General features: G+C 45.3%; 6 protein-coding genes across 6 annotated transcripts; 2 read left to right on the forward strand and 4 right to left on the reverse strand.

The window, feature by feature from the left end:
- Positions 1–870: 870 nt before the first annotated feature.
- LAJ45_07918 (uncharacterized protein) lies at positions 871–1326 on the forward strand (the record flags this gene model as incomplete). The annotated part of the gene is made up of 2 exons (XM_046117473.1): positions 871–1118; positions 1185–1326. The coding sequence occupies 2 exons, from the start codon at positions 871–873 to the stop codon at positions 1324–1326; spliced, it is 390 nt and encodes a 129-aa protein (XP_045969458.1).
- Positions 1327–2156: 830 nt separating this feature from the next.
- LAJ45_07919 (uncharacterized protein) lies at positions 2157–5202 on the reverse strand (the record flags this gene model as incomplete). The annotated part of the gene is made up of 8 exons (XM_046117474.1): positions 2157–2624; positions 2685–3115; positions 3169–3924; positions 3997–4557; positions 4615–4731; positions 4828–4906; positions 4968–5027; positions 5110–5202. 8 exons carry the CDS (start codon positions 5200–5202, stop codon positions 2157–2159), a joined length of 2565 nt encoding a protein of 854 aa, XP_045969459.1.
- Positions 5203–6126: 924 nt separating this feature from the next.
- LAJ45_07920 (uncharacterized protein) lies at positions 6127–9367 on the reverse strand (the record flags this gene model as incomplete). Its single annotated transcript, XM_046117475.1, has 11 exons — positions 6127–6661; positions 6729–6799; positions 7015–7093; positions 7642–7709; positions 7856–7864; positions 8078–8131; positions 8204–8277; positions 8359–8378; positions 8500–8577; positions 8637–8664; positions 8716–8758. The coding sequence occupies 11 exons, from the start codon at positions 8756–8758 to the stop codon at positions 6127–6129; spliced, it is 1059 nt and encodes a 352-aa protein (XP_045969460.1).
- Positions 9368–12844: 3477 nt separating this feature from the next.
- LAJ45_07921 (uncharacterized protein) lies at positions 12845–13955 on the forward strand (the record flags this gene model as incomplete). Its single annotated transcript, XM_046117476.1, has 2 exons — positions 12845–13562; positions 13630–13955. 2 exons carry the CDS (start codon positions 12845–12847, stop codon positions 13953–13955), a joined length of 1044 nt encoding a protein of 347 aa, XP_045969461.1.
- Positions 13956–16375: 2420 nt separating this feature from the next.
- On the reverse strand, positions 16376–17470 carry LAJ45_07922 (uncharacterized protein; the record flags this gene model as incomplete). Its single annotated transcript, XM_046117477.1, has 4 exons — positions 16376–16603; positions 16703–16788; positions 16883–17215; positions 17458–17470. The coding sequence occupies 4 exons, from the start codon at positions 17468–17470 to the stop codon at positions 16376–16378; spliced, it is 660 nt and encodes a 219-aa protein (XP_045969462.1).
- Positions 17471–20839: 3369 nt separating this feature from the next.
- Positions 20840–21382, reverse strand: LAJ45_07923 (uncharacterized protein; the record flags this gene model as incomplete). The annotated part of the gene is made up of 3 exons (XM_046117478.1): positions 20840–20923; positions 21028–21225; positions 21299–21382. 3 exons carry the CDS (start codon positions 21380–21382, stop codon positions 20840–20842), a joined length of 366 nt encoding a protein of 121 aa, XP_045969463.1.
- Between the last annotated feature and the right edge of the window lie 1353 nt (positions 21383–22735).

The raw sequence follows: 22735 nt of genomic DNA on the forward strand, positions 1-22735 counted from the left end.
CTTTCCTCGTGCTCGGCAACTGTGATAATGAATATGGCCCTTAAATTTCTGCTGAAACCTGGATATAGGGCATGCACATATCTGAAGTTTTGATAGCACCTGCTGAATGATGTCCCTGAATTTAGCTTTAAACTAGTCTGTGTCGCCGAAGAAGCCAAATTAATCATGAATTCATAATACACCAATGAAGTTTTGAAGCCAAAATAAATAAGCCAAATTTTGTCTCTACTCCTCAATAGATCATTCTAGAACGAAAATCCTGTTGCCCTATAGAGGTTTTCATGGATTCGAAGGCGTCCGCAGTAATATACTCTCATAGTTGTTCCATAATCCAGGGACGTACATACCAAGCATTTTCTCTATCTTGCTGTTGTTTACCATAATGCCCAATTTATAGTTATAACAATGATCTACATATTAAGGATCCTATATATGAATTACTAGCACCAAGAATGAAGAGCTTGCATCGATATCGGGCGTTGCTGATCCAGTTGGAAATATCACATGATTCACCTGCTGCTCAAGGAAACCTAGACCGACTCCAAGACTCCAAGAAAACCGAAAACGGGATGAGGACGGAGTAAGATATTTTCTTTTTGTATAGTTTCTTTTTCTTCCTCTCAGGGGAGCGCGTGTTGGACTGCACAGGAATCCGACCCAGTCTTGTTTATGCCCACTGTTCGGTGCGGCTCCGCGGTGTTGCTCTGGCAACCACCTACAAGGTACTCTCTTGTTGACTGGCGACTACAAATTAAGCCATCCTGTTCTTTCTTTTCTCTGCCACCAACATCTTACCTCTTCACCCAAACCAAACCCAAAACCCTCAATTATTTCTCACAAACAATTTCTACAGCCATCAAAGAAAGTACAATGTCTGCACCCGGTACACCTGTCTCCAAGCTTGCTAGCCAAGCTAGCTCTGCTGAACCTTCTCCGGCCATCCAAGCATTGCACCAGGCGCAGAACGCCCCGGCCCCTACAACCCTTGAGATGCAGCGCCAGCTTCTCCAGCAGAAGCTTGCTGAGCAGAAAAATGCTCCGTTCACTTCTCCTACCGATGACATGATGACACCCTGTAGCAAGAAGCTCCAGAACGTTAAGAGCAAATCTTTCGCAAAGTCAGTAGTAACCAATAACTTCAACAACCAACCATTTAAGTATATAGACTGATGATTTTTCTGTAGGGGTAAACCAAAACTTCTCTCAAAGTCGTTTGGAAAGTCGAGAGGACTCGCGAAGTCGGGAGGTCTCTTCGGTGGCGCCAGCAAGTCCTCGTCGGTAGCAGGATCTGATCCCTTCGGCGCCTCGGACCCTATCGCCAAATAGACGGCCGTTAGGAAACACTTCTACTACTTCTCAGAGGGTCACTGTTCTGTTATAATTGAACTTTCTTCAACTATAAAATGTGGCCTTTTTCTTTCTTCTTTCCCTGAGTGGTTGTTGGTGGTTAGTAGTGGGGGTTGCAGCTTCGGTCTGCCACGTCCCACTTATGCAGGCTGTCCTATTTCTTTCTCCTTTTGGATAGCTTCTTATCTTATCTTATTGGTCCCCATGGAGTTTTTTTTTTTTTTTTTTTTTTACTACTACTTTCCCCCATACCATTTTCATTTATAGACCGTAGAAAACCCTCCGTCTGTCGACAACAAATTTTTGCGGAATATCTGTAATATTACATGTGTCGTGATGGTTTATCAGTTTTCTTTCTTTTTCTTTTTTTCTCCTTTTTCTTTCTTTTCTTGATTGTCCTTGTATGGAACGCATGGGGTTTGGTTGGGTTGGGTTGCCAGAAGGCTGGTTTGGTTGATTGGCGGTTGGATTGGGCATGGGGCTTCAAATTGGTGTTTAGTCTGTCTTTCTAATATGAATCTTAACATAATCAATGTCCCGCCTCTTGAATATATACTTGGTCCGTTTTTGGAGCTCGGGAGCGTTTTCTATCATTTCTTCTCCCTTGTATATCGAAATATCAAACAGCCAAGTACATACTAGTAAAACATAATAAATCACTACCAGTGTATGTGAATGTAGCAGATCCCTATGCTGTAATCAGCCTGAACTATGAAAGAGAAAAAAAAGAATGCAAACCCCTAAAAATCGTACAGAGTAAAGTACTACTATTCCATCTCCCCCCCCCCCCCGTCCCAATTACTTTTAATTCAGGTCTTTGCCAAATCCTCTAATTCGGTGCCTGCATTTTCCACATGTTCCACATCCATCATTTCAATATCCCTTTCCCTATTCTTGTCCAAATGGAAAGCTTTTGCAACAGGTGAGATATGCCCCCTCTCCGTCATCTCCTCTTGACGAGGAGGAGGTGCCAGTTCTGAAGTGTTTATAAAATTACCATCTGGAAGATGGGTTATCATTGTCTCCCCTAATGTTGCTGTCGGATCTACTCCTTCTGTCATCTCCATTTCGGCGCCTTCCAAGCTGTTTCGACGCGTGGCTGGGGCTTCGTTCTCAAGCGTCACACTGCTTCTCGAGGAAGATGCCTTTTTGGACAAGAAACTGTTCATATCCACCGCTTCATCTTCGTCTTCTAGCCAGTCGCTGTGTCGCTTTTTCCCTGGAGAAGTAGGCTGTAGCTCTGCCTTAAACGCGGCGTTATCCCTCTCGACAAATGTCTAAAAGTATCAAATTAGTCATGTTAATTCCCGGAGCTTGATTCCACCCAGAACACATACTTGGAGGGCTGTTGGTAAAAACATGTGTACACCATCTGGAGGTATGAGGGCATTGTCATTGGCGTAAACTAGTAATAATGAACCGTCGCCTGTGTTTTTCATCGTCGATTGAACTTCTTCTAGGGCCACCTTCTTGACCTCATAACTCGCTGTAGGGGTATCATCCCATCCTGAGTTAGAGGTTGTTCCCCAGTGAATACACCACCATTGCTCTCCGGATGTATTGGCGGAACTTGAAGAAGCGCCATCGATAGAGACCCCGATAGTGTCATCCGGAATAAGCACGTAAACTACAGTTGGTTCAGTAGAGAAGCCACGCAGTGAATATTTTGTTAGAGCAGGTAAGTTCGGATCGGAAGTTTCGGGTGATGTTAATAAATCCTTGAGCTTCTTAAATTCTTTATGGGCCTCTTCCTTTTTCACTGAGAGGTCTATTTAAAGATCAGACCGCCGATCGCTAATTCGTTTAAGGGTTATATCATACCGTCCAATTTCTTTTCTAGCTGTGAAAGAATGCTTTTCAACATATGAACCGTGTCTTGATCTCGATCCTGGGAATACAGACTGTCACCCATTTGGGACTGTATATCAGCGTCTTGTTGCAACTCTGGCTTATCCTTCTGGCTCTCGGTGGGCACATCCTCGTGCCCATCATCAGCGGGAGAGGGTGTTGGTGGTTGTGGAGTCGATAGGTGCTCAATCACAGATTCTAAAAGTATTTTCGGATCGTATGTAGGATTTCGTCCGCCGATCTTCTTAGACCTGAAATTCCTCAATTTCTCCTCTTTTATTTCAATATCGACAATCAAAGCCCGTTTTTCCTCTATTTGCTTTCTGATTTCTCGGACAGGCTCAATCCAATCTTCAGTATATCGGTCTGGATAGAAAGTCATCGGGATATCCAGCCTGCAACCTATACGCGGAATATCGTTGATATCAGGTTTAATTGATATGCAGAGAACATCCGAAAATTCCACGAAAACATCATTATCATCCAGTATCCAAACCACTCTGTCAATCGCATCGTAAAGTGTGGCATCTTCTGCATACGATATGAGGGTAAGATCTCCGAATTTCTGATGACTAATTTGGGGTTCAACTTCGGAAATCGAGGCCTCTCGAGGGCGCTGGGTAGCCGTTGATACAAACGGGTTTACAAAATGTACATTCTCGCCCAGATCATAAACAACCTTATCAGTGGCAATTCTCCAGGCGTCAAAGAAAGCCGCTATGATCCCTGCTACAAGTAATCTGTCAGACGATGAGTAGACCGAGATTTTCTCGGTGATAGTGCTAGACTGAAGAGAATTACCACTATGCGGATCATTCTGTATGGATTGTAAAGAAGATAGCCCTTCAACACTTCCATAAGCTCTTGTTGTTTGGTCTAAGAAGGCCATCAGACGCTGGGCCTCTACTATCTCCTCGGGTGCGAATGCCTCTAGATGTTCATCGACATTAACAATCCTCAATTTTCTGATCGTCTGCCCGTTCCACCATTGGTCATCATGACCGTAATCCGGACTAACAAGTGTTCTGAACAAGAGGGCCTCTCTGGCACCTGGAATAGCGTGAAGTATTGTGATGAGAGCAGCAAGATTGCCCCCTGACTTATCAGGTCTGAGAAACGATGGATCTCCTTGTATACGCTTCCTATCTGCAGGGAAAGGGTCAAGAAATATCTCATGGGTCTGTGTTGTGGTCAAAGCCCACTGATTGGGTTCATACTCTCGTTCTGGCGGTGCTCGCCCAAAATTGGGGTTCGTTGGTGAAGTATGCGTAATTCCGCTTTCCTGTTGACTGAAGTAGCCACCAGAGTGGTCTCCAGAAGATTCTTGTAATGAAGCTGCCAGAGCTCGAGCAAGTTCGGGATCTGGCGTTTCATAGATATCAGTAACCGGTCCGTCCAACCTAAAGCATGAAAATCTACCGTTTTCGTCTCCGTCCGTTAAATCGATTGGTTTCCGGTTTGAGATTCTAGAAGGCGGCCGAGAGTCGGGTTCAAAGACACTGGGGGGTAGCACATCCAATGATTGTATGCGAAACTCTAAACAGGCATGAATCCGTTAAAACTGTCGTTTCCATTGCTTAAAAAAAAAGCTCCATCCGCTGATGAAGCATACGAGGTGAGTTATGTCAATACCTGGTGGTAGGGCTGGACCAGTCGGGCCCTCCCTAGGTGCGGCCCAAACCTCTTCGCTCCATTTTACACTATCCTGGGCCTAAAGTGACATCATAAGTTTTTTATGCTCCTCCACAGAAACCTATCCAGATATAGCTCACCTTCTGGTAGTCTCCGCCATAATAATACTCTGCTGCCCTCTCAAGTTGGCCGTTGCAAGACTAGAAAATGATATTATGAGGATTAGAGAAGCCAGATTGAGGGGAGGTCTATGTAAATCGACAATAGCTGCGGGGCCGGAACCTTCAAACTTTGTACGGCGGCATCTCGTGGGAGGCCCAACTGGACTAATGCTTCGATCTTATTCTCGTCAACACCAATTTCATTCATCTTCATTGACAGTAGAGAACGACTGTTATGTTTGGATATGACGGAATTCTGTCGAGGTTGTTTAGCAGTGGTGTTCGTCCGCAACGCTCGCGATGCCTGAATGCCAAGAGACGGGGGATGTATGCGCTTTGGCTTACCGATCCCCGCATGGCTGTCACACAACAGGTGTTACCATGATGTAACCTGACAATGATATCCAGACCCCCAACCCTGAAAACTACAACACTTTTGTGACAACAGTGATTCCATTTAATACAAGCTAAACTTGCTTAAGCGCCCAGTTGACAGTGTCATAGGGCTGCTCTTTACCAAATATCCAAATCATCTATAGTAGTTTGAAGACACCTTACCTGTCGACAATCTTGGTGAAACTATATCACGATACTTCCTCAAAAACTTTAACAGGAATTATCTCTTGTTGGTCTATCTATTTTATATGTTGATATCTAAATACATGGCTAAAATTTACATTGGTTAGGGAATTTTCTATCATCCAAAGGCTGAGGAATCCATCCTTGCTGGACACCATTCAGCCAGCTCCACGCCCCCGGCCCTTTGAATGCCCAGAAGAAGTATCCGTTGGCACCGTGCTCGAACGCATCCAGCTGGGCTTCCATATAACGTCTAACGGCATCCTTCATGGGTTGTTTCCACTGTTTGCTATCTACGTTACTTTGGCATTGACAGCCGTCAACGTTACATGTGGCCCCAGCTGTGTTAGTACCGTCAGGATACGTGCAGATGTCTGTGGCAGCAGACCATTCGCCGACGTATGTAGACAGGAACCCTTTGGATTTCTTAAGTTCAGTGGCCCAGCCACAAGCTTTTTCTACGTGTTTTTCCTGGGTAAGAGACTTGTCTTCTTTAACAAAACACTAGTATCGTATTAACGAGATGTGATGAGGAACAATCCAACACTTATGGGGGAATCTAGGAAAAATCACTAACCTGATACATATGGGTATCGATACCCAGGAGACCACTTTCAGGACCACCAGCAGAAGTTCTTTCAGGAAGGCCTTCCCAACTGGATACCCCTTTGAATGCATCATGCATGATGACCATCAACTTCTTGTTTTCGGCCGCTTGTCTTACAGCCCAGTAGGCGTCGACTGCGAATTGATAAGTTGTATCAAAATTGTTATTTCCCCATGATATTGGTTCGTTGATGAGTTGGATTCCAACAACAACGTCCACATATTTCTTGCTTCCGTATTTCTTCCCCATTATTTTTAGGACTTCTTTTGTACGCTCGATGTTATCCCCTTTTTGCCATGAGACCTCTCCCGATTGCCCGGAGTTATCAAATCCATTCTGGCTACCTGGAGCACCGTGAAGATCAACCCAGACCTTCATCTTGGCAGTACGTGCCCATTCTATGGCTTTATCCATCCATGCAGCTGAACCTTGGACATATGGTGTATCTTTATTGTCAAAAGCCCAGTATCCAATTGGAATACGAAGCCTGCGTCAAGACGGCTAGAATCAGCGTTGATATATGAAACATTTTTTTAGAGTTCAGAAGCACTTACGCATTGACGCCAGAGTTGGCCAGTTCTGTGACAGTGGCTTGGTTGAACCAGGATCCCCCCCCAATGGGCTTCTAGTACCGTTTTACACTTATCAGGCCCCAATGTTTTGCATAATGAGTATTCGTCCTCAGCGTTGGTATTCGTAAAAGGTTCAGAATTCATCCACTTTTCCAACACAAGCCAGGCCCCAATATTGACTGTGATATATCAGTCCAGATTGATAGATACATACGTCAGAATCTAGGTGTTCTTACCTCCTTGGATGAAATTAGTAGCCAGCACAGACCGGGAAAAGAAAAGTCCGGATAATGCCGCCGTAAGAATCGCTTGTCCTCGCATCTGTCCAAGAAAACAAGATGATAGGCCTACAAAATGATATTGATTATATCAGGTGAGATTATAGTCGTCTAGACCGCCTCTTGAACGTAAAAAGTAATATAAAAGAATGGAAAGTAACCGTCAAGGTACAAAAAGAAAGGAAAGATCCGACCAGCAGAGAAATTGTTAGAGCGCGAATGAATGGTCAAAACTAACAGGATAAAACTGGATATTCTGGCTTCTAATTATTCATATATATTGTACAGGAATCCGGTAAAGTCTGAGGAATTTTCTACTTCAATTACAATTATCTTGTAGTGTATTAATACAACAAACAATTGTTTGTGTGGCTTGTTTATCCCGGCCAGTCTCGACTACGCCGTACGGTGTGTAGTGAGGCTATCGGTAACACCAATCATTCCAGGCCCACGAACTCATGGTACTACTACATATTTTTAAGTATCTTTCCCGGTTCTTTTGACCCCAAGCTCCCCAAAGCTAGGATAGATGAGTTGAAAAGGCCGCCCGTAACCCAGGTTCGCGCGCGCTCAGGACTCGTAAAGTAAACACTCTTATGCAACTTCGCGACATCTACCTGTTTAGCTCGGCGCTCGCACTGATGCGATTCGTCACACGGTGATCAGTGCCGCCGTACCGAGGTTCCTGAGTGCGTTAACTCTAGTGAGGAAGATGAAACATTCAACGGCTGTTGTGGTACCGATCTCGCCTAACTTTAAAGCGTGGGTGCTTTCCCGTGGGCCTTGTCTTGGATCCGTGGGGGGAAATGAAAATGTGGAAGGGGGTGTTACTTTTAGATTCTGCAGGAGGGAAGGCGTTTTTAGCATTCACAACGCACTCAACATTGTACAGTTAGGAGACATCCAGTCCAGACAACTATTCGTCAGTATCCCTTAGGCCCTGCGCGTGCTCTCATCGAGAGGTTTCCCGCCCAGTCGATAGTAACCCTGCCTATAATTGGGCATCTAAGGGGTATAAATCCACGTGCAGCATCTGAAATCAACAGTGCGCACCATGTTCTTGACCGCATCCTCTATGCCTGTCGATAGTTGTGAATTAATAGATGTCTGCAATTTTGTTTCGTGATTCCGATGCACGTGCTCGTCTATTGGCTCTAGACCGACCCCCGGCCTCTAGACCTGTATCTGGATCATCGATCCGCGATAACTGCCTAGAGAGGGCGTTTTAAGCGCTGAACGAATAATAACTGTTGCTAAACTACCATATAATTAGCTTCCAATACTGTACAACAATAGGTGATTCAGCAGTAACCGCTAAAGGTGGGGTGAATTACACATTATCCTCAACGAAAAGCTGCATATCTGGGAGCAATATGCACTTCTAGGGGTAAGTATTGCGGGCCGCCTTTTGCCGTCGTTTTCAGGGTCAAGCTCCATTAACTAGCAGAAATGTATTTCTTGCTTTTGATCATTACCCTCGGATATGATCTTCGGTCAAAAGAAGTTGCGGCCTTATTGGCGAGGTCGAAGAGCCATAAAAATGGTAGATATCGCTCAAACAGGGTCAGTGATCGGACCAAGCCGTATCGGTGAGCACACGAGATCGAGTTACGTTTTGAAAGATGTAGACGTCGATGATCCTTGCAGACGTTGAGCACTAATATCTCGCCCTCAAGTAGCGGAATAGTAACCGTTGAAGCGTTGCCTGTTGCGCAGGAAATATAACGGATCCATAGGCTTTTTGTGCTCATTCCTTTATGCATGGTGTGGGGTCATAAATATATCTGAGGCATGGAGGCACCCTGATCGACAACCGGATATCGGGCTCGAGATTCAATATCCATCTATCGAAACAGATATGTGAATATTGACCTCCGAGCTAATGGAAGCTAGACCTCGATTGAACAATGGCGAAGTAACGCCCTAGGGTGTTTGCCTTTCCTCTCGTCAGCCAAGGGATGAAACAAGATATTATGAGTTTGGAAATAAAACAACTTAAACCCAAAGGAGGAGGAGGAGGAGGAAGAGAAGGTGGTGATGGTGATGGTGGTGGTGGTGGTGGTGGTGGTGATGGTGTGTGTCTCAACTATCAAAACTCAGGAAATGCAGCTCCAAGATGTGGAAAGTTCCGGAGCTGATTCCGCAAGATAGCTGGCTAGATAGCGAAGTCAAATGTAAACGCCGTGACGATAAGTATTTGAGTGCTCAGCCTTCCAGCTAGCTAGGAACTAGTCACGCGGGGGCCGTTGTTCTTATCTAGCTTGACATCGTGAGGATTAGAACAGGTAATGTGGCGACTTCTCTCAGCTAACTTGATGAAGTTTGATTTATCCTCTTTGCCATCAGTTCGCGCTTGATTGATCTTCAGGAAGGGTCGGTCGATCATGTATCTCAGCCGCCGCGGGAGTGAGACGCTGGAAGGTGCGGGGAAGCGCTCTTTCCCCGAGATCGCCTGACGTCCGTGTCTAGAGTAGAGCTAGGTTGTTGATGGCTCGAGCTCGCTTGAACTTCAGTGATTCAGTGTCTAGGAGGTCTAACCGTAACTTGGTCGATTCGACAGGTTTGTTCTGTCGCACGTGGCCAAGAAGTAAGGTTTCATCCAGGAGATTCCATGATAGACTAGGCAACATAGGTCTTTACGTCCAGTCCTCACATGAATCTAGAATCTATAGGTCTATGCTCATACATTAATACCGATAGAAGGCTTTTTACTGCATTTTCTGACCCTGGCTACTCGGTTACTCGACGAAGGTATTATTGCGAGTGATAGCTCATGATTGGTGGGTAACTCGAAGATGACACCTGTAGAAACCCGATTTCCGTGTAGATCGACCATCCCTCCATCGGGAAAAAAGCCCTGATGAGAGGCTGGAAGAGAATATGAAATATCTCTCACGATACCTCACTTATCTGACTATTCTGCACGATCAGACTCGGCTTCTTTGCTTATCCTGCTGGTCTTATTGTCAAAATGACTTGCCCCCCCCGCTCTCAAGATACAGGCGCCATCGAAAATAGTTTTGTCTCGGTCTAGGCCATTAGGCTAACCAGATGCGAGGGGCACATGGGCTGCATTGAGTCGACGGCAGATGGGAGGGGTGTGAAAGGGAAAAAAATAAAATAAGAAATAAAAAATAAAAAATAAAAAATAAAATAAATAAATGTAAAATAAACAAGAAAGTGATTTAAAACTGATATATCAGCTCTCAATAGCGGTACATAGCACCCCTTCCACTACATGTAGTGTTTCTTCTCTACAGCTAGCTACATCCTACATTGGATGCACGTACGTACGTACACATGCTTCTGAACCATTTATTTGACACACAACCCGTACCTATAAAAAAGAAAACCCCGAGAATAATTCGCCTAGTGCTTTAGTCCGCCTCAAGTGTTACCAGGGCTCATATTGATTAGCTATTGACTCAAAAAAGTGAAAGCTAAAGGGAGAGTTTGAAGGCGTGCGGGCTTAGGATAAGCACTTTTGAGTACTTTTGAATATGCACGTTTTGGCAGCTAACCCTGGCGGAGGATGATCCGAGAAATGGCGAAGATCAAGAATAACGTACATGGATGATCGGGGCATGGGAAGGAGAGCGGGTGGACAGACTTTCGGCAAGTTTGGCAACTTCTTGCAGGCGCTTATGGCAACGAGAAGATGTACACCCGGTACATGAAAAATGTGTACTCTAATTGCTGTAAATACATCCACACTAGGTACTTGAGTTGAATCAGCGGTATTTGTTCGTTGCCAGAAACAAGGCTTTTTTGCTTTTTTTGAATCTTTTTCTAGGTTCTTTTTTTGGAATTGTCTGAATCTGGAAGATCTATCTGGGGGATCGCGATGGCGTTGTGCTGCGGGAATGCAAACGCTGGGTACTTCTGAGTACATACTGAGACTGGTGACCGGCGACAAGTGCTCACCTGACCCTACCCCCTGAGAGGGTTACATAGCTGAACAGGTCTAGCCACCCACCAACCACGTTGATCTAGTAGACTACACAAGAAAAGGCAGAGAGTAGGACATGAGTGAGAATGGAAATAATGGAGAGAGAGAGTGAGGGAGAGGGAGAGGGAGAGGGAGAGGGAGAGGGAGGGAGGGAGAGGGAGAGGTTAGGAGTTATGAGAGAGACTAGAAAGAATTAACCTCAAAGAGTTTATTGTTGTGTTGTTATATGGTATGGCCGCCTATACATGGAGTTGATAGACCACCATTGTTTCCCCCCAGTCGTTGGAAATTTAACCTCCGCCCTACCCACCCAGCATCCCCGGTCGATCTTCATTTTTTTTTGCCCTCAGCTTATTTTATCGACATTGCTATCGACTCGCTCGCTTTCTGAATAGATAGATCGTAGGGTACTCTGAGCCAGGCTGGACCACACACCGGAGTCCGGACGTAACCCGACTCGACCCCGATCGAGACAAAGGAAGGAAACTCCGAAAGGTCGTCATCCCACCTTGCTTTACCTAGCCCTGCCTCTATCATTTCTTTTTTATTTTATTTTTATTTTTATTTTTATTTTTTATTTTTTATTTTTTAGATCTTTAAATCATTCGTTAATCGCACGGCCCACCACCATCACGTTTTGTCATTTTGACATACTTCGGTTACCAGAGATATTGCCCGAACGCGAGCGAGTGAGAGGTTGAGCGTGAGGAAGTCAGACAGTGAGTGAGAGAGTCTGTGGGATATCGTGAACAGAGAGGGAGAGTCAGCACACGGGGGTGAATCACAAAAAGAACTGGAGAAGTCGAAATAAGGAAGTGTGGTTGATTGTCGTTAATTAATTGCACGAGGAGGTGAGTTGAGTGGGCGACAGGGAGAGGGGAGAGAGTTCGTGATCTGAACAAGGAAACGCGAGTGAGCGTGAGAGGAGGAAGAGAGTGATAGACTCTGACCGTCACTGTGGACCAGGGCTGGAGAAGCTGGAGCAATTGACCGATTGAAAAGGTTAGTAGATAAAGTGCTCCAAATACGTTAATGATATCTCCTTCCATATTCAATTTCACTGTCTGTCAGTTGTATCAGTTCTGTCTCTTGTGGGCCTTGTCCAGACAAGGACCTTTCATGTATCTGCCCTCTCAAGCTTGGTCGTCGTTCTCATAAATTTCCATATTCCCACTTTCGCACTCGACCGTCGCCGCCGCCAGCATCATTCATATCCTCCCCTGCCTCCTTCCCGCGCGCCCATTTCCATACATTCACCCGCCCCCAAAGGAGCAACGTTTGTTCCCGTCAGACAACAAACCCCCCCCCCCCCCCCCCCCGGTTCGTCTTTTTTTTTCTTTTCCTTTTATTCCCCCACACCTCCACCAGCCATCCACAATCTTCCACCCTTCCCATTTCACCCCCTCCGTCTCGGACAAACCATAAACCATTCATTACACCCATAACCCCACTGCAAGGTCGCGGGGCAGACACTCTTCTGCCCAGACGTTCCCGTGACTCTCTCTCACTCTCACCTCTCACTCTTTCGCCCTCTCTTACTACATACCACATCTAGCCCTATCACGTGTTGACATTTATCTCGTCTAAAGCTCTCTCTTCTTGCCTTTCTGAATAAAACCGCTGCGCCCATTCCTCCTTCGGTTTTTTTAGCAGCCACTCCCCCCCACCCCCGGAAATCAATCAATCACCAACATCGTTAAAAAGGGCTTGCTCCCCTAAATATCGAATTTCTACAAATTTAAAATCAAAAATAGCCACATATATTTGAAGTCAATACATTAAGAATTTGCAGCCGTTTTGAGTTTTGTTTTCGTGTCTGTCACCAAGAGGGAAAAAAAAAGCGCGCCAACAACGAAACGTAACGAATGTCGATGGGCGACCAGCAACACGATCTCTACCACGAAGACCAGGCCGACGCCCGGCAACCACAGCAGTCCCCCCCGGTGTCTCATCTCCAGGATCCAGCCACCGGTGTGTCAACTTCTACTTCGCCTCAACACTCCAACGCGTCCGCATCGCACAAAAGGAAACGGGACTCGATCGACGATTCGGAGGGGCGAGACGATGGGAGGTCGTTGCGTGAAGGGAGCAGTGGTCGCAGAGCATCCTTCAAACAATCTTCCCCCAACCTCACCAACACAGGCTCTTTTATGCCAGTAAACACAAACTCGAAAGCAAGCCCCGCCGGAAGTCCCTACGGTTTCCAAGCACTAAGTAATTCTCAAGCTCCCATCACAACAATGAATGGTTCAACCGGCGCGGATGCAGCGAATGCTGCATTGGTTGCTGCTGGTGCGATGAGCGGGATGCTGCCTCAGATGACTGTCCCGCAGCCAACATCCATGGGATTTGCTCCAGTGGATGGAAGTGGGAAGACTGGAGAACACAACCAGATAGAAAACAGTTTCGGTGCCTTATCTCCGCCGCCTGTGGAGGGGCACACCGAGGGTGTAGGCGGGAACCATAACGCTCCAGGAAACCACAGTCATCATGGATCACCTCCAGTTGGGTCCTCGGGTAATCCAAACCCAAAACCCCAGGTTGGGACAGAAGAATGGCATAGGGTTCGACGGGATAACCACAAAGAGGGTATGTCTACGAAAACTTCATTTAGGTTGATAAGTAAGTTGCTAATAAGTCCTCTTTGACATCGCAGTCGAGCGCCGTCGTCGAGAGACTATCAACGAGGGCATCAACGAGCTTGCCAAGATTGTGCCAGGCTGTGAAAAGAACAAAGGCTCGATCTTACAACGCGCTGTTCAATACATTCAACAGCTGAAAGAAAACGAGGCTGCCAACATTGAGAAATGGACACTAGAAAAGATCCTTACTGAACAGGCCATTTCGGAGCTCAGTGCAAACAACGAGAAGTTACAGAAGGAATGTGAGCGGGCATGGCGAGAAGCGGAGACATGGAAAAAGAGTTGTTTACAGGCTGGAGTAACAAGGGATGGCAGTGCTCAGGCCGGTGGTTCGTCATGACATCCGGTTATTTAGACTCGCTGGGTTGTCTAGAGAGCAAGGATCTCGGAAAATCATATCGTTGGACGTGAACTGTGATGGTTCAGGGATGACCAGATGCATGATACCCATGAAACTCTGAGCGACGAAAAGACATGAACTCACGACCGCACAAACGATTGGTGCCACTATCCTGTTCTTTCCACTCCCCACGTCATTTCTTATGGAGTCAAATTGTGGGGTTATTTTCTTTACTGTTATTGTTTTTCATTTTCATTTTTCATTTTTGCTTTATTCTATCGGAGCATTTATTTCCGGTAAGGGTAGTTAGGAGAGACCACCGTGGTTGGAATTGATAATACCGGGCCGGATTATTCTTTTTATGTCAAGAGTTCACGTCATGATTTCCCTCCGTCTTTCTACTTTTGTTTTTTGGGTCATGGAAGCTTTCTCAGTCATCTCATGTTCGTTTCCTTTATATGGGGTAGGGATGAAGGACAGGTGGGTGTTTTCTTGATCACGATTACACAACATCAGGTATCTGCGCGTCCGCTGGGACGATTAATGAGCCAGTCATTTTGTTGATACATGCCAGAGGTTCTGGGTACTTTTTCTTTTCTTTCTTATGGGAGTTTGGCATTCCCTCTGGGGTGGTATTTCTCGTGGATTCGAGTTTATTTTCTTATTCACCCATACCGAAGTACGTATTTCTCTCACCGGGATGGGTTCCGTTTGCCTTTAGGTTTATCTTGCTTGGGTTCGCACAAACCCTCTTTCTTTGGCTGCTTTATTTCACCGGATCTGTATTACAGATCCCAATTCGTGGTACATAAAGGTATTTACTTACTCTCGGATTTCCTCGCCAAACGAGCTACGCCTATCCTATCGTTTATCTCTACATGGTCCGCTTTTTTATGTTTGTTCTTTGCACACACCCCTTCTCACTTCCCGGATGTTGGCAACCTGTAACTGTACGTACTTATGTGGGTATCTCATTTTCTCTCCTGATTTGTCTTGTTTTCTTTTTATGTTCTTAGTTTATGTGTTCGTGCTTCCGCTTTTCCCTTTCCGTTCTTCTCTCAGGCCCGTTTTTCTGCAAATACCATATCTTAAGCTATTACCTGATATGGTCTTTTGGATCTGTACATATCATACAACAGTATATACGTACACCAAGACGAGACGGGGCGGGAAGTGGCAGTACTTCCCCCCTGAGCTCTATGTCCAAGCATCAGCCACTTGATCGCGATCTCAATTGCTGATGTTAAATTCCGAAAAGCCACCTCCGTCAGACCTGACTAGAGTACATACTCTAGTGTATGACGTGCTTGTGCGTGCAGTGCACTTAAACGGGTGGAATCGTGGGAATGTGTGAGTGGGGGACAGTGCGGGGAACAAGTGGAACAAAGACGGGCCGAAAAGAGAAGGACGCAAGATATAAAGCCAAAGGGAGATAGATATACATCAAGATACAAAGCCCTGAAAATTAAGGAGGTACATACATGTACATGCCATATATTAATGTACATACATTGAGCGACTAGTAGGCATAAAGGGTGAAGCCCTGTACTTGTACTGTAGATTGAGTGCTCCGCCATAACTGAAAGGTTGCATGCGAGTATGAATTAAACAAACAAAAAAATGTACATACATTGATCTTTTCTTATTTTTTTTCTCATTTTTTTTCTTCACTATTTTCTATTTTCTTTTCCCTTTTTCTTTTTTCGTACTGTGAATACTCGCGCGTTTTTTTTTTTTTTTTTTTTGTTTAATTCATTAATTGCATGCAACCTTACAGTTATGGCAATAATACTCGCGCGTTAATTAAGTCGTGAGAAATTTTGAGAGGTCGTTGCTACCAAGAATTCTCAGAACTTAATTAACGCATGAGTACATGTGTGCATGTAGTTATGTGTAGGTATAAGTAAGAATTGAGTATTTAATTAGATTACTTCCACCAGGGAAGATCCTTTAGTTATTCTCCGTTTTCCTAATAAGACCAGACCTCCCGCGCGCGTGTCCCCTAACAGATGCTATATCTTACAAGAAGACAATGATGAATACAGAATAAAAATAGGTGAACAAGATGAAGATTCCGATGCCTGTAACAAATGACTGAAACCGAACAAAACTATGCTGGAGGCTGCCGCCGAAAGAAAAGAAATGAAGAGCCGCCGTAGGAAACAAATGACACCCCCAAGTACTCCATATTGAACCCGGCTGGCTTGCCGTCAAGCCACCCGCCAGCTACCCGTAAATGCCCAAATTTATGCATTGCCATGCCGCCGCACGCCATTTCCAATTTTTGAATAGCGGGTTCTTGCATCAGTTCATGATTCATCCCTCTCTCCCCTCTCCCATTTGTCCGAATGCATGCGGCATGTCTCCTTCGTACCACAAATCTAACGGCGTGCTGCCGACATCCGTACTCAATATCCTGTCTATCTTCGCCGTGAGTTCTTTCCGGGCCCCGGAACCTCGCAGACAAGCAGGTCTTCCGTTCCTCGACCCAGACAACCATAGACCTTGATGTTTCCCTTGCTGACTCCCACCACTACGGAAGTCCCAGCGAATGATGCCCCGCGCTCAACCCCTATCCGGTTACAGGTAACAAATATAGTTTCCTCCGATCGTCCCTGAGGGCCTTTGTCGAGGACCGGTTGCAAGCGCTGAATCCAATATGCAAGGGTGTCGGCATCAGGAACCTGGGCTTGATCTACTAAAGATGATTGCGGTTGCGAGGTGAGCCAAGCCATAGGCATAAGTACCAAATCTGCTTTACTATCAAGTACATGGTGCGCGAATTCGTAATTCTCGAATGGCGTTTCAAATCGCCGGGGGTTGAGGTCCATGCCTGCGAGAAATTGCATATCAGCATAATGTTCTTTTCCTACTCGTCTCCACGAAATTATATATCCCGAGAAGTATGAATAGCTGAGGGAGCATACATATTCCCATCGCAAGCTTCCCCAATCCATCGGGCATCTCCCCAGAAAAAAAGCCTTCCTTCCCTTCTTCTGCCCAGGTTTCATCCGTGGTGTACAGAAAGTGTTTTCTGTAATTTACGAGCACGTTTCCTTGTGGTGATACCAGGACGGCTGAATTATAACGAGACATGGAACCTTGAGGGGACGATGGAGAATGTGCGCAGTATTCGGGATATCCCAGTGCCACGTAACACCCAAGACGTCTGGCGATCGATCGTGCCCATACTGTAGATGGACCTGCAGCTGTAGGTTCCAGATGGAACTCAATTTCTTCGGCGGATTTAAAATTGTAGCCTGATGTTTTTCAAGAAAACATGGTTGTCAGCTGGACAGATTCTTGGCCAACAAGAATTATTGCGTTTTGGGCCAGCGATAAGGGAAATGATATCATACGACACAAAAGGGACGGGACATGGTAGTGAAACCATATTATATCCAGTTTAAATCGAGGTAAAAATGAGATGAGGTATGTGAAATGCAGGCAAAATCGGGAGGTGGAATATGTGATCATTGCGGTAATGGGCAAAAAAACGCACCTGAGAATGCCATTTCAGGAAGAATAAGTAGATCAATGTCGACCGGGTCAGCTCGAGAGATTATTGTTTCCGCTCTTTTGAGGTTGTGAGCTATATTGCCCAACTGGGGGTTGAACTGCGGGCAATTACAATGTAAGCGTTTCTGCCATGGTAAAACAACAATCACAACGGCTATGCGGATAGCATGACGATAGGGATGAACGGGAGTCCATCTTGTATTTGCTTACCTGTAGGCACGCGATCTTCATGACTGCTGACCTCCAGATGCTATGAGAGCGTGATGTGGAGAGGATGTTCAAAGATTCGGAGAAGGGCCTGGTGCTGATGGTGCTCGGAGGGGTGTGGGGATGTAATTTGATATGAACGGAGAAGAAGTGACGAGGCTGAGGATATGGATGTCGGGGACCGGAAAGAAAGGGACGGGGAAAGTAGTTTTGAGAGCCGCTGGACGGAGAGAGGGTAGTTTTAATAGGGCAAAGAAGATGGTGACAATTTGAAAAAATTATAAGGGGGTGGGAGTAGCAAGGTGTGAGAGTGTAAAGAGTTATTTCGGACAGATACAGAACACTTGTGGGCTCTTTTCAGCAACCCAGTCTGATGAGGATATCAACTAAAGCTGTGATGGGCGCAGTCAACGTGGTACGGAGGGTAATGCGGTAATTGGGAACGTTGCTCAATGAGGGCCGGCGATCGCAGCTATGCTCAACGCTGTTATATGTCTCTACAGAAGGAGCAATATCAGGGAGTAGAAAGCACCACTAGGAGCAGAAAAAGGGAGCGGTGAGGTGAACGTCCGTGATAACGATACGGGTTGTGCGTTGTGCTCGCTTCTCTCTACTCGAGGGGCACCCTTGTCTCTAGCAATTTTCCCAAGCGTCACCACCGTCAGCGCTGCTCACAGACACGATAGCCCACTGTGGCTGCTGCTGTCGGGAATGTCAAAAAGTGGGGCCCCGCGCTTCTTGGCAAGCAACGTCGTCGCACCAATAGAGAGTCGATTTGATGGGCAGAAGATCCGAGGGGACCGCAGGGAAAGACAGGGTATGGGGGGAAGTGGGAAAGAGTCCCCCTGGCACCCCCCTCCCACAGAATTGCCCTGCTTCATACGCCCAAAAACACATCTCCGAGAATCTGGAGTGCATGTCGGTAACCGAAAAAAGGAAAACAAGGACAGTCGACTGCTAGCTGCTAAGGTGCATAAGAAACTTAGTGGACGAAGAACATCAACAGCTATGTCCGGAATAACGCCTGATGCAGGTATCTGCGGCCAAAGATGCCTGAATGGTCCTTCCCCTGTGTGTGGTGCGTGTGGGTGAGATGCATTTTGGCTCTGCTGGATACACTAAAGTATCATTGGCCGTGCCGCCGAGATCATGATAAAAGAGGAGTTTCACGGTGAGGAAAAAAACTCTTTTCCACTAGTTCACGTAAAACAAATTTCTATCTTATTCCTCACACTCCGAACCGAAAAGCGGGGAAGTATGACAGATTGGATTAAGGATGTTCACGTTGAGGTATGCATAAAATCCTCAGCCATTCCAGTCCGGGAGAAGAACTGCGACAGGAGGAGGAGAAGCTTGAAGGGGACAGAAGCCTACATGATTCAAAGTGGAGCTTTCTGCAAGGGTGGATAGTAAGAGAGACTGGATAAAAAAATTTATATTAACTGCAGCTTGTATTTTATTGGGTGAGAGTGGCGCGGGCCTCGAGTCCCCCAAGGTCCTCGTGATGATCTTGATTTGGTAGATACGATAGAGACTACTAGAATTTTTTAAAGATACGAACCCAAATTTTCCCTTAAATGGAAAGTGCAAGGCTGAGAGTATTGTTTCTCATGTATACTAGTTAGTTGGCGAGAGCTTGTAAACTCCCCAACGGAAACTAAGATGCCTGTATATTGTGCAAGGTACTATGTGGGCCATCTACTTCATAGACTCATCATTCAGGTTTCATAATGTCTCGATCACGAGCTCGAGTACATAAAAGGTTTTTCTTGTCGGTCAATTACTTTGCGTCCTTCATGATCAAGCCACGGCCAACCTGAAATAATGGCCATAACTTCTTTAGATTATTTCGGCTTCCTGCGAAAGTTGATTGCCTAGCTTCGGAAATACCAACAGCCGTTCTAAGCAAGTTTGACAGCAGTATATATAATTGATGTAAGATTCCGCACCAGGCTTGAGAAATCACATGGGACAGTATGGACTATGCTGGAAAATCTTGTGCCCATCATTTCCCTCACATTATAGACATTTCGGTCTTTTAAGATCGGATCTCTGTCAAGAGTTATTCTAATTATTGTATAGAGTATAGAGCTGCAATATCAATTCAATCTTTGCGTTTAAAGTGCAATAGCACTGTGTAGGTGATCAATGATCAAAAAAAGAAAGAATTACGTTTCCCATTCTCAAGAGCATATTGGTGCTGTAGGTACTGTACTTTATTGTGGTACGTATCTTGATTCGTGGTACGGAAGAACCTCCGCATGGCATAAGGGGTAAAATAAAGGTACCAGCTGCAGGGGACTCAAGAAGTGGCAATATTTTGATTCCAGGCCGCAGTCGTGGCTGGAGCTCGAGCTCTAATTGAACACCATTGATCGGAGAAATACATTCGCACATATGACTGAAAGCTTGGCTTTCCCAATACAAGATAGGAAGTATCATGTCAGGCATAAGGGAACACAAGACGTGATCTTCCATGCATCACAGTCCAGAATTCTTTTTGGTTGGGCCTCGATGACCGATCCACTTGTAACTGTAGGTACACAGCATTCGCGTATCACTCAGGAGGTGGCCTTAAACCGAGTGCTACAGGCTGAAATCGCGTATATTGGGGTTAGAGTATATGTTTATATGTAATTAGCTTCTTAGCTAGTTGATATAATCAGGCACAAGTTTGACGATGTATGCCAAAACTTTGGAGGTTTTATTGTGGCGTTACAATCACTGATGAAATTTGTTTTTTTTCCTACAGATTCCTTTTTTTTTTTTTTTACCAGGTTTTGGAATTACGATGCATGTGCCTAGAGTAGAGGGTATCTGTGCCTGCACTCCAACAAGCTGACCCCACATACATACGATGCCGGTACAAAACAATCACTCCCGGGTCGTTAGCGGCAATGATCCGAGTTGCTAAAATTCTGCCTCTAGAACGTTGCACATAACCGAGAACTAAACTAGTGAGATCACATCGAATTCGCCATTTTTAACCCGGGGATTGCGGGTAAAATGCAATAGGACAAGTGTTATTGAAGCTTAGCTCTCAAGCAATCTCAGGATAATTTTTATTGGTGTATGGCACACTCAAAAGATTCTTTTTTTTAAAAAAAAGGGTGAATTAGGCATAACTACATAATAAGGGAGAAAGTGAAAAGTGAAAATTATTCCCTGGCACTGTCACTGCCGTCACGCGGTCGGTACTCGATGTCATTATCGGCGAGCATTTGGATGACTTCTTCTGGGAGCTGTATTCGGTATCGCCGTTAGCCAAATCTGTACTTTAGTCCTGAGTCTACCAACAAGCCCCCAAAGTCACCATGATTAACGAAAATCCTATTTTCCCACTCACATTTCCGCTGACTTTCACCGCGTACATGCCCTTGACAAACGTGTCGACTCTCTGCCACTTTGCTACCCATGACTTTGTCGGCTCTCGCATAGAGATCAGTCCTTCGAACACAGGGGAGGTGCAGTCCTCAATCAGATCAGCCTGCCCACGATAATGGAGCATGTCTTCGCAGTTTGGACATCCTTCTTTGACAAATCTCTGGACAAGCGCAGCTGCTGTCAGCACCTCGGTAGGAAAACGTGGCCTGATTATGGGAAGTAGCGTGGCGTACCTGCTGAGTTTGAACAATCGAACAAACCATACAGGCTCTTAAATTACGGTATTGGCCTGTGGTGACGAAGTTAGAAGGAGGCATTGTTCCTGTTCAAAGTGGTTGATGAAGAAGCCTCGAAAGGGTTGAAAGGGTCCAAGGTGTTGTACCTTTGGCGCTCGGACCTCGAGCTATTGGATGACTAAGATTTCCGCTTTAGGATGGCCAAAACCTTATTCCTTCTAAACCAAGCGTCCAACGGATAGTAGATTTGGTGTACTTCTCGGAATTCTATAAACTTGACATCAGCTACTGCCCACTCCTATCATCAAGATCTAGATGAGGCTTTCTTTTTAAGGGTCAGGGCTCTCTCATTTGTTTTGAAAGAGAGGCACTTGTAGATCCATCATGACCAAAGATAAATTATAAATCCTCCAAATATACGTTTAATTACAGCTGTAGTAAAGTGGCTCTAAAGCGTATATGCATGTATGTTTTCTATGCATGATTATTCCGGTTCCGGCAAATGCATGTTTGAAACTTAGAACGGATGTTAATACGAGTGATACCTTATGATACTATTTGTATATTGGGCTGGTAGGTTAGGAAATATGAGAAATTTTGATATCTAGATGAATATCTACTCCGTATCTTAGATGAAGCTTTAGTGTACTTTTCTATACGTATGTTAGTGAATAGAGGAAAATATGAACCCAATAGTACTGCCTACATGTACTACATGTATATGGAGTACTACACATGCGATCCTACATGTAGTTCCTTACGTCTCGTTGTACTCCAAGAAGTCTGTGCTGACCACCGTCGACTGGCTCTTGTACACCCATAAGACCACACGTGCATTCTAAATGATACAATATGCTGATAGGATCCCAACTTTCAAATGGATGGCATGGTCCAGGCTAGGATGCACTCTGCGTCATCTAACAGGAAGCATTCTAGAACCAACAGAAAGCTAGGTGTACTATCGACATCTCAAGGTTTCCCTCTTGATTTGTCGGTGATCTTTGTTTTAATCTCCGGATAATGAACCGAGCGATTACATGAGGGTCCTGGGGTTGTACCTGCATTTTCCCTATACAAAGATCTATTGTCAAGGTATAACGGCGTCATATAGTCATAGTGTTTCTGATATATTCATTTTACCCTTAACATGCATGATATGACCATAGAAATAATACGATTACAATATCGAATACTTAAACCATCTAGCACAATAGGCTCTTTCCTCATGAATATACAGACGTGTGGCTGCGGCGATGTGATTGAAATCCCTGCGATTGTGACCGATTGTTTGCATTGAATATAGACAGACTGGGCTCGATTGCAATCATGGGTTACACCAAGCTTGAGAACCGCCTGAAAATCAGGATATGAAATCCACCATGGAAATGAAATACAGCCTAGGGGTTCAAGTCTGATTATATTCCAGGATTTAGG

Source organism: Morchella importuna (genome assembly GCF_003444635.1).
Source record: "Morchella importuna strain M04M26 chromosome Unknown Morimp01GS026, whole genome shotgun sequence".
NCBI classification, from domain to species: domain Eukaryota; kingdom Fungi; phylum Ascomycota; class Pezizomycetes; order Pezizales; family Morchellaceae; genus Morchella; species Morchella importuna.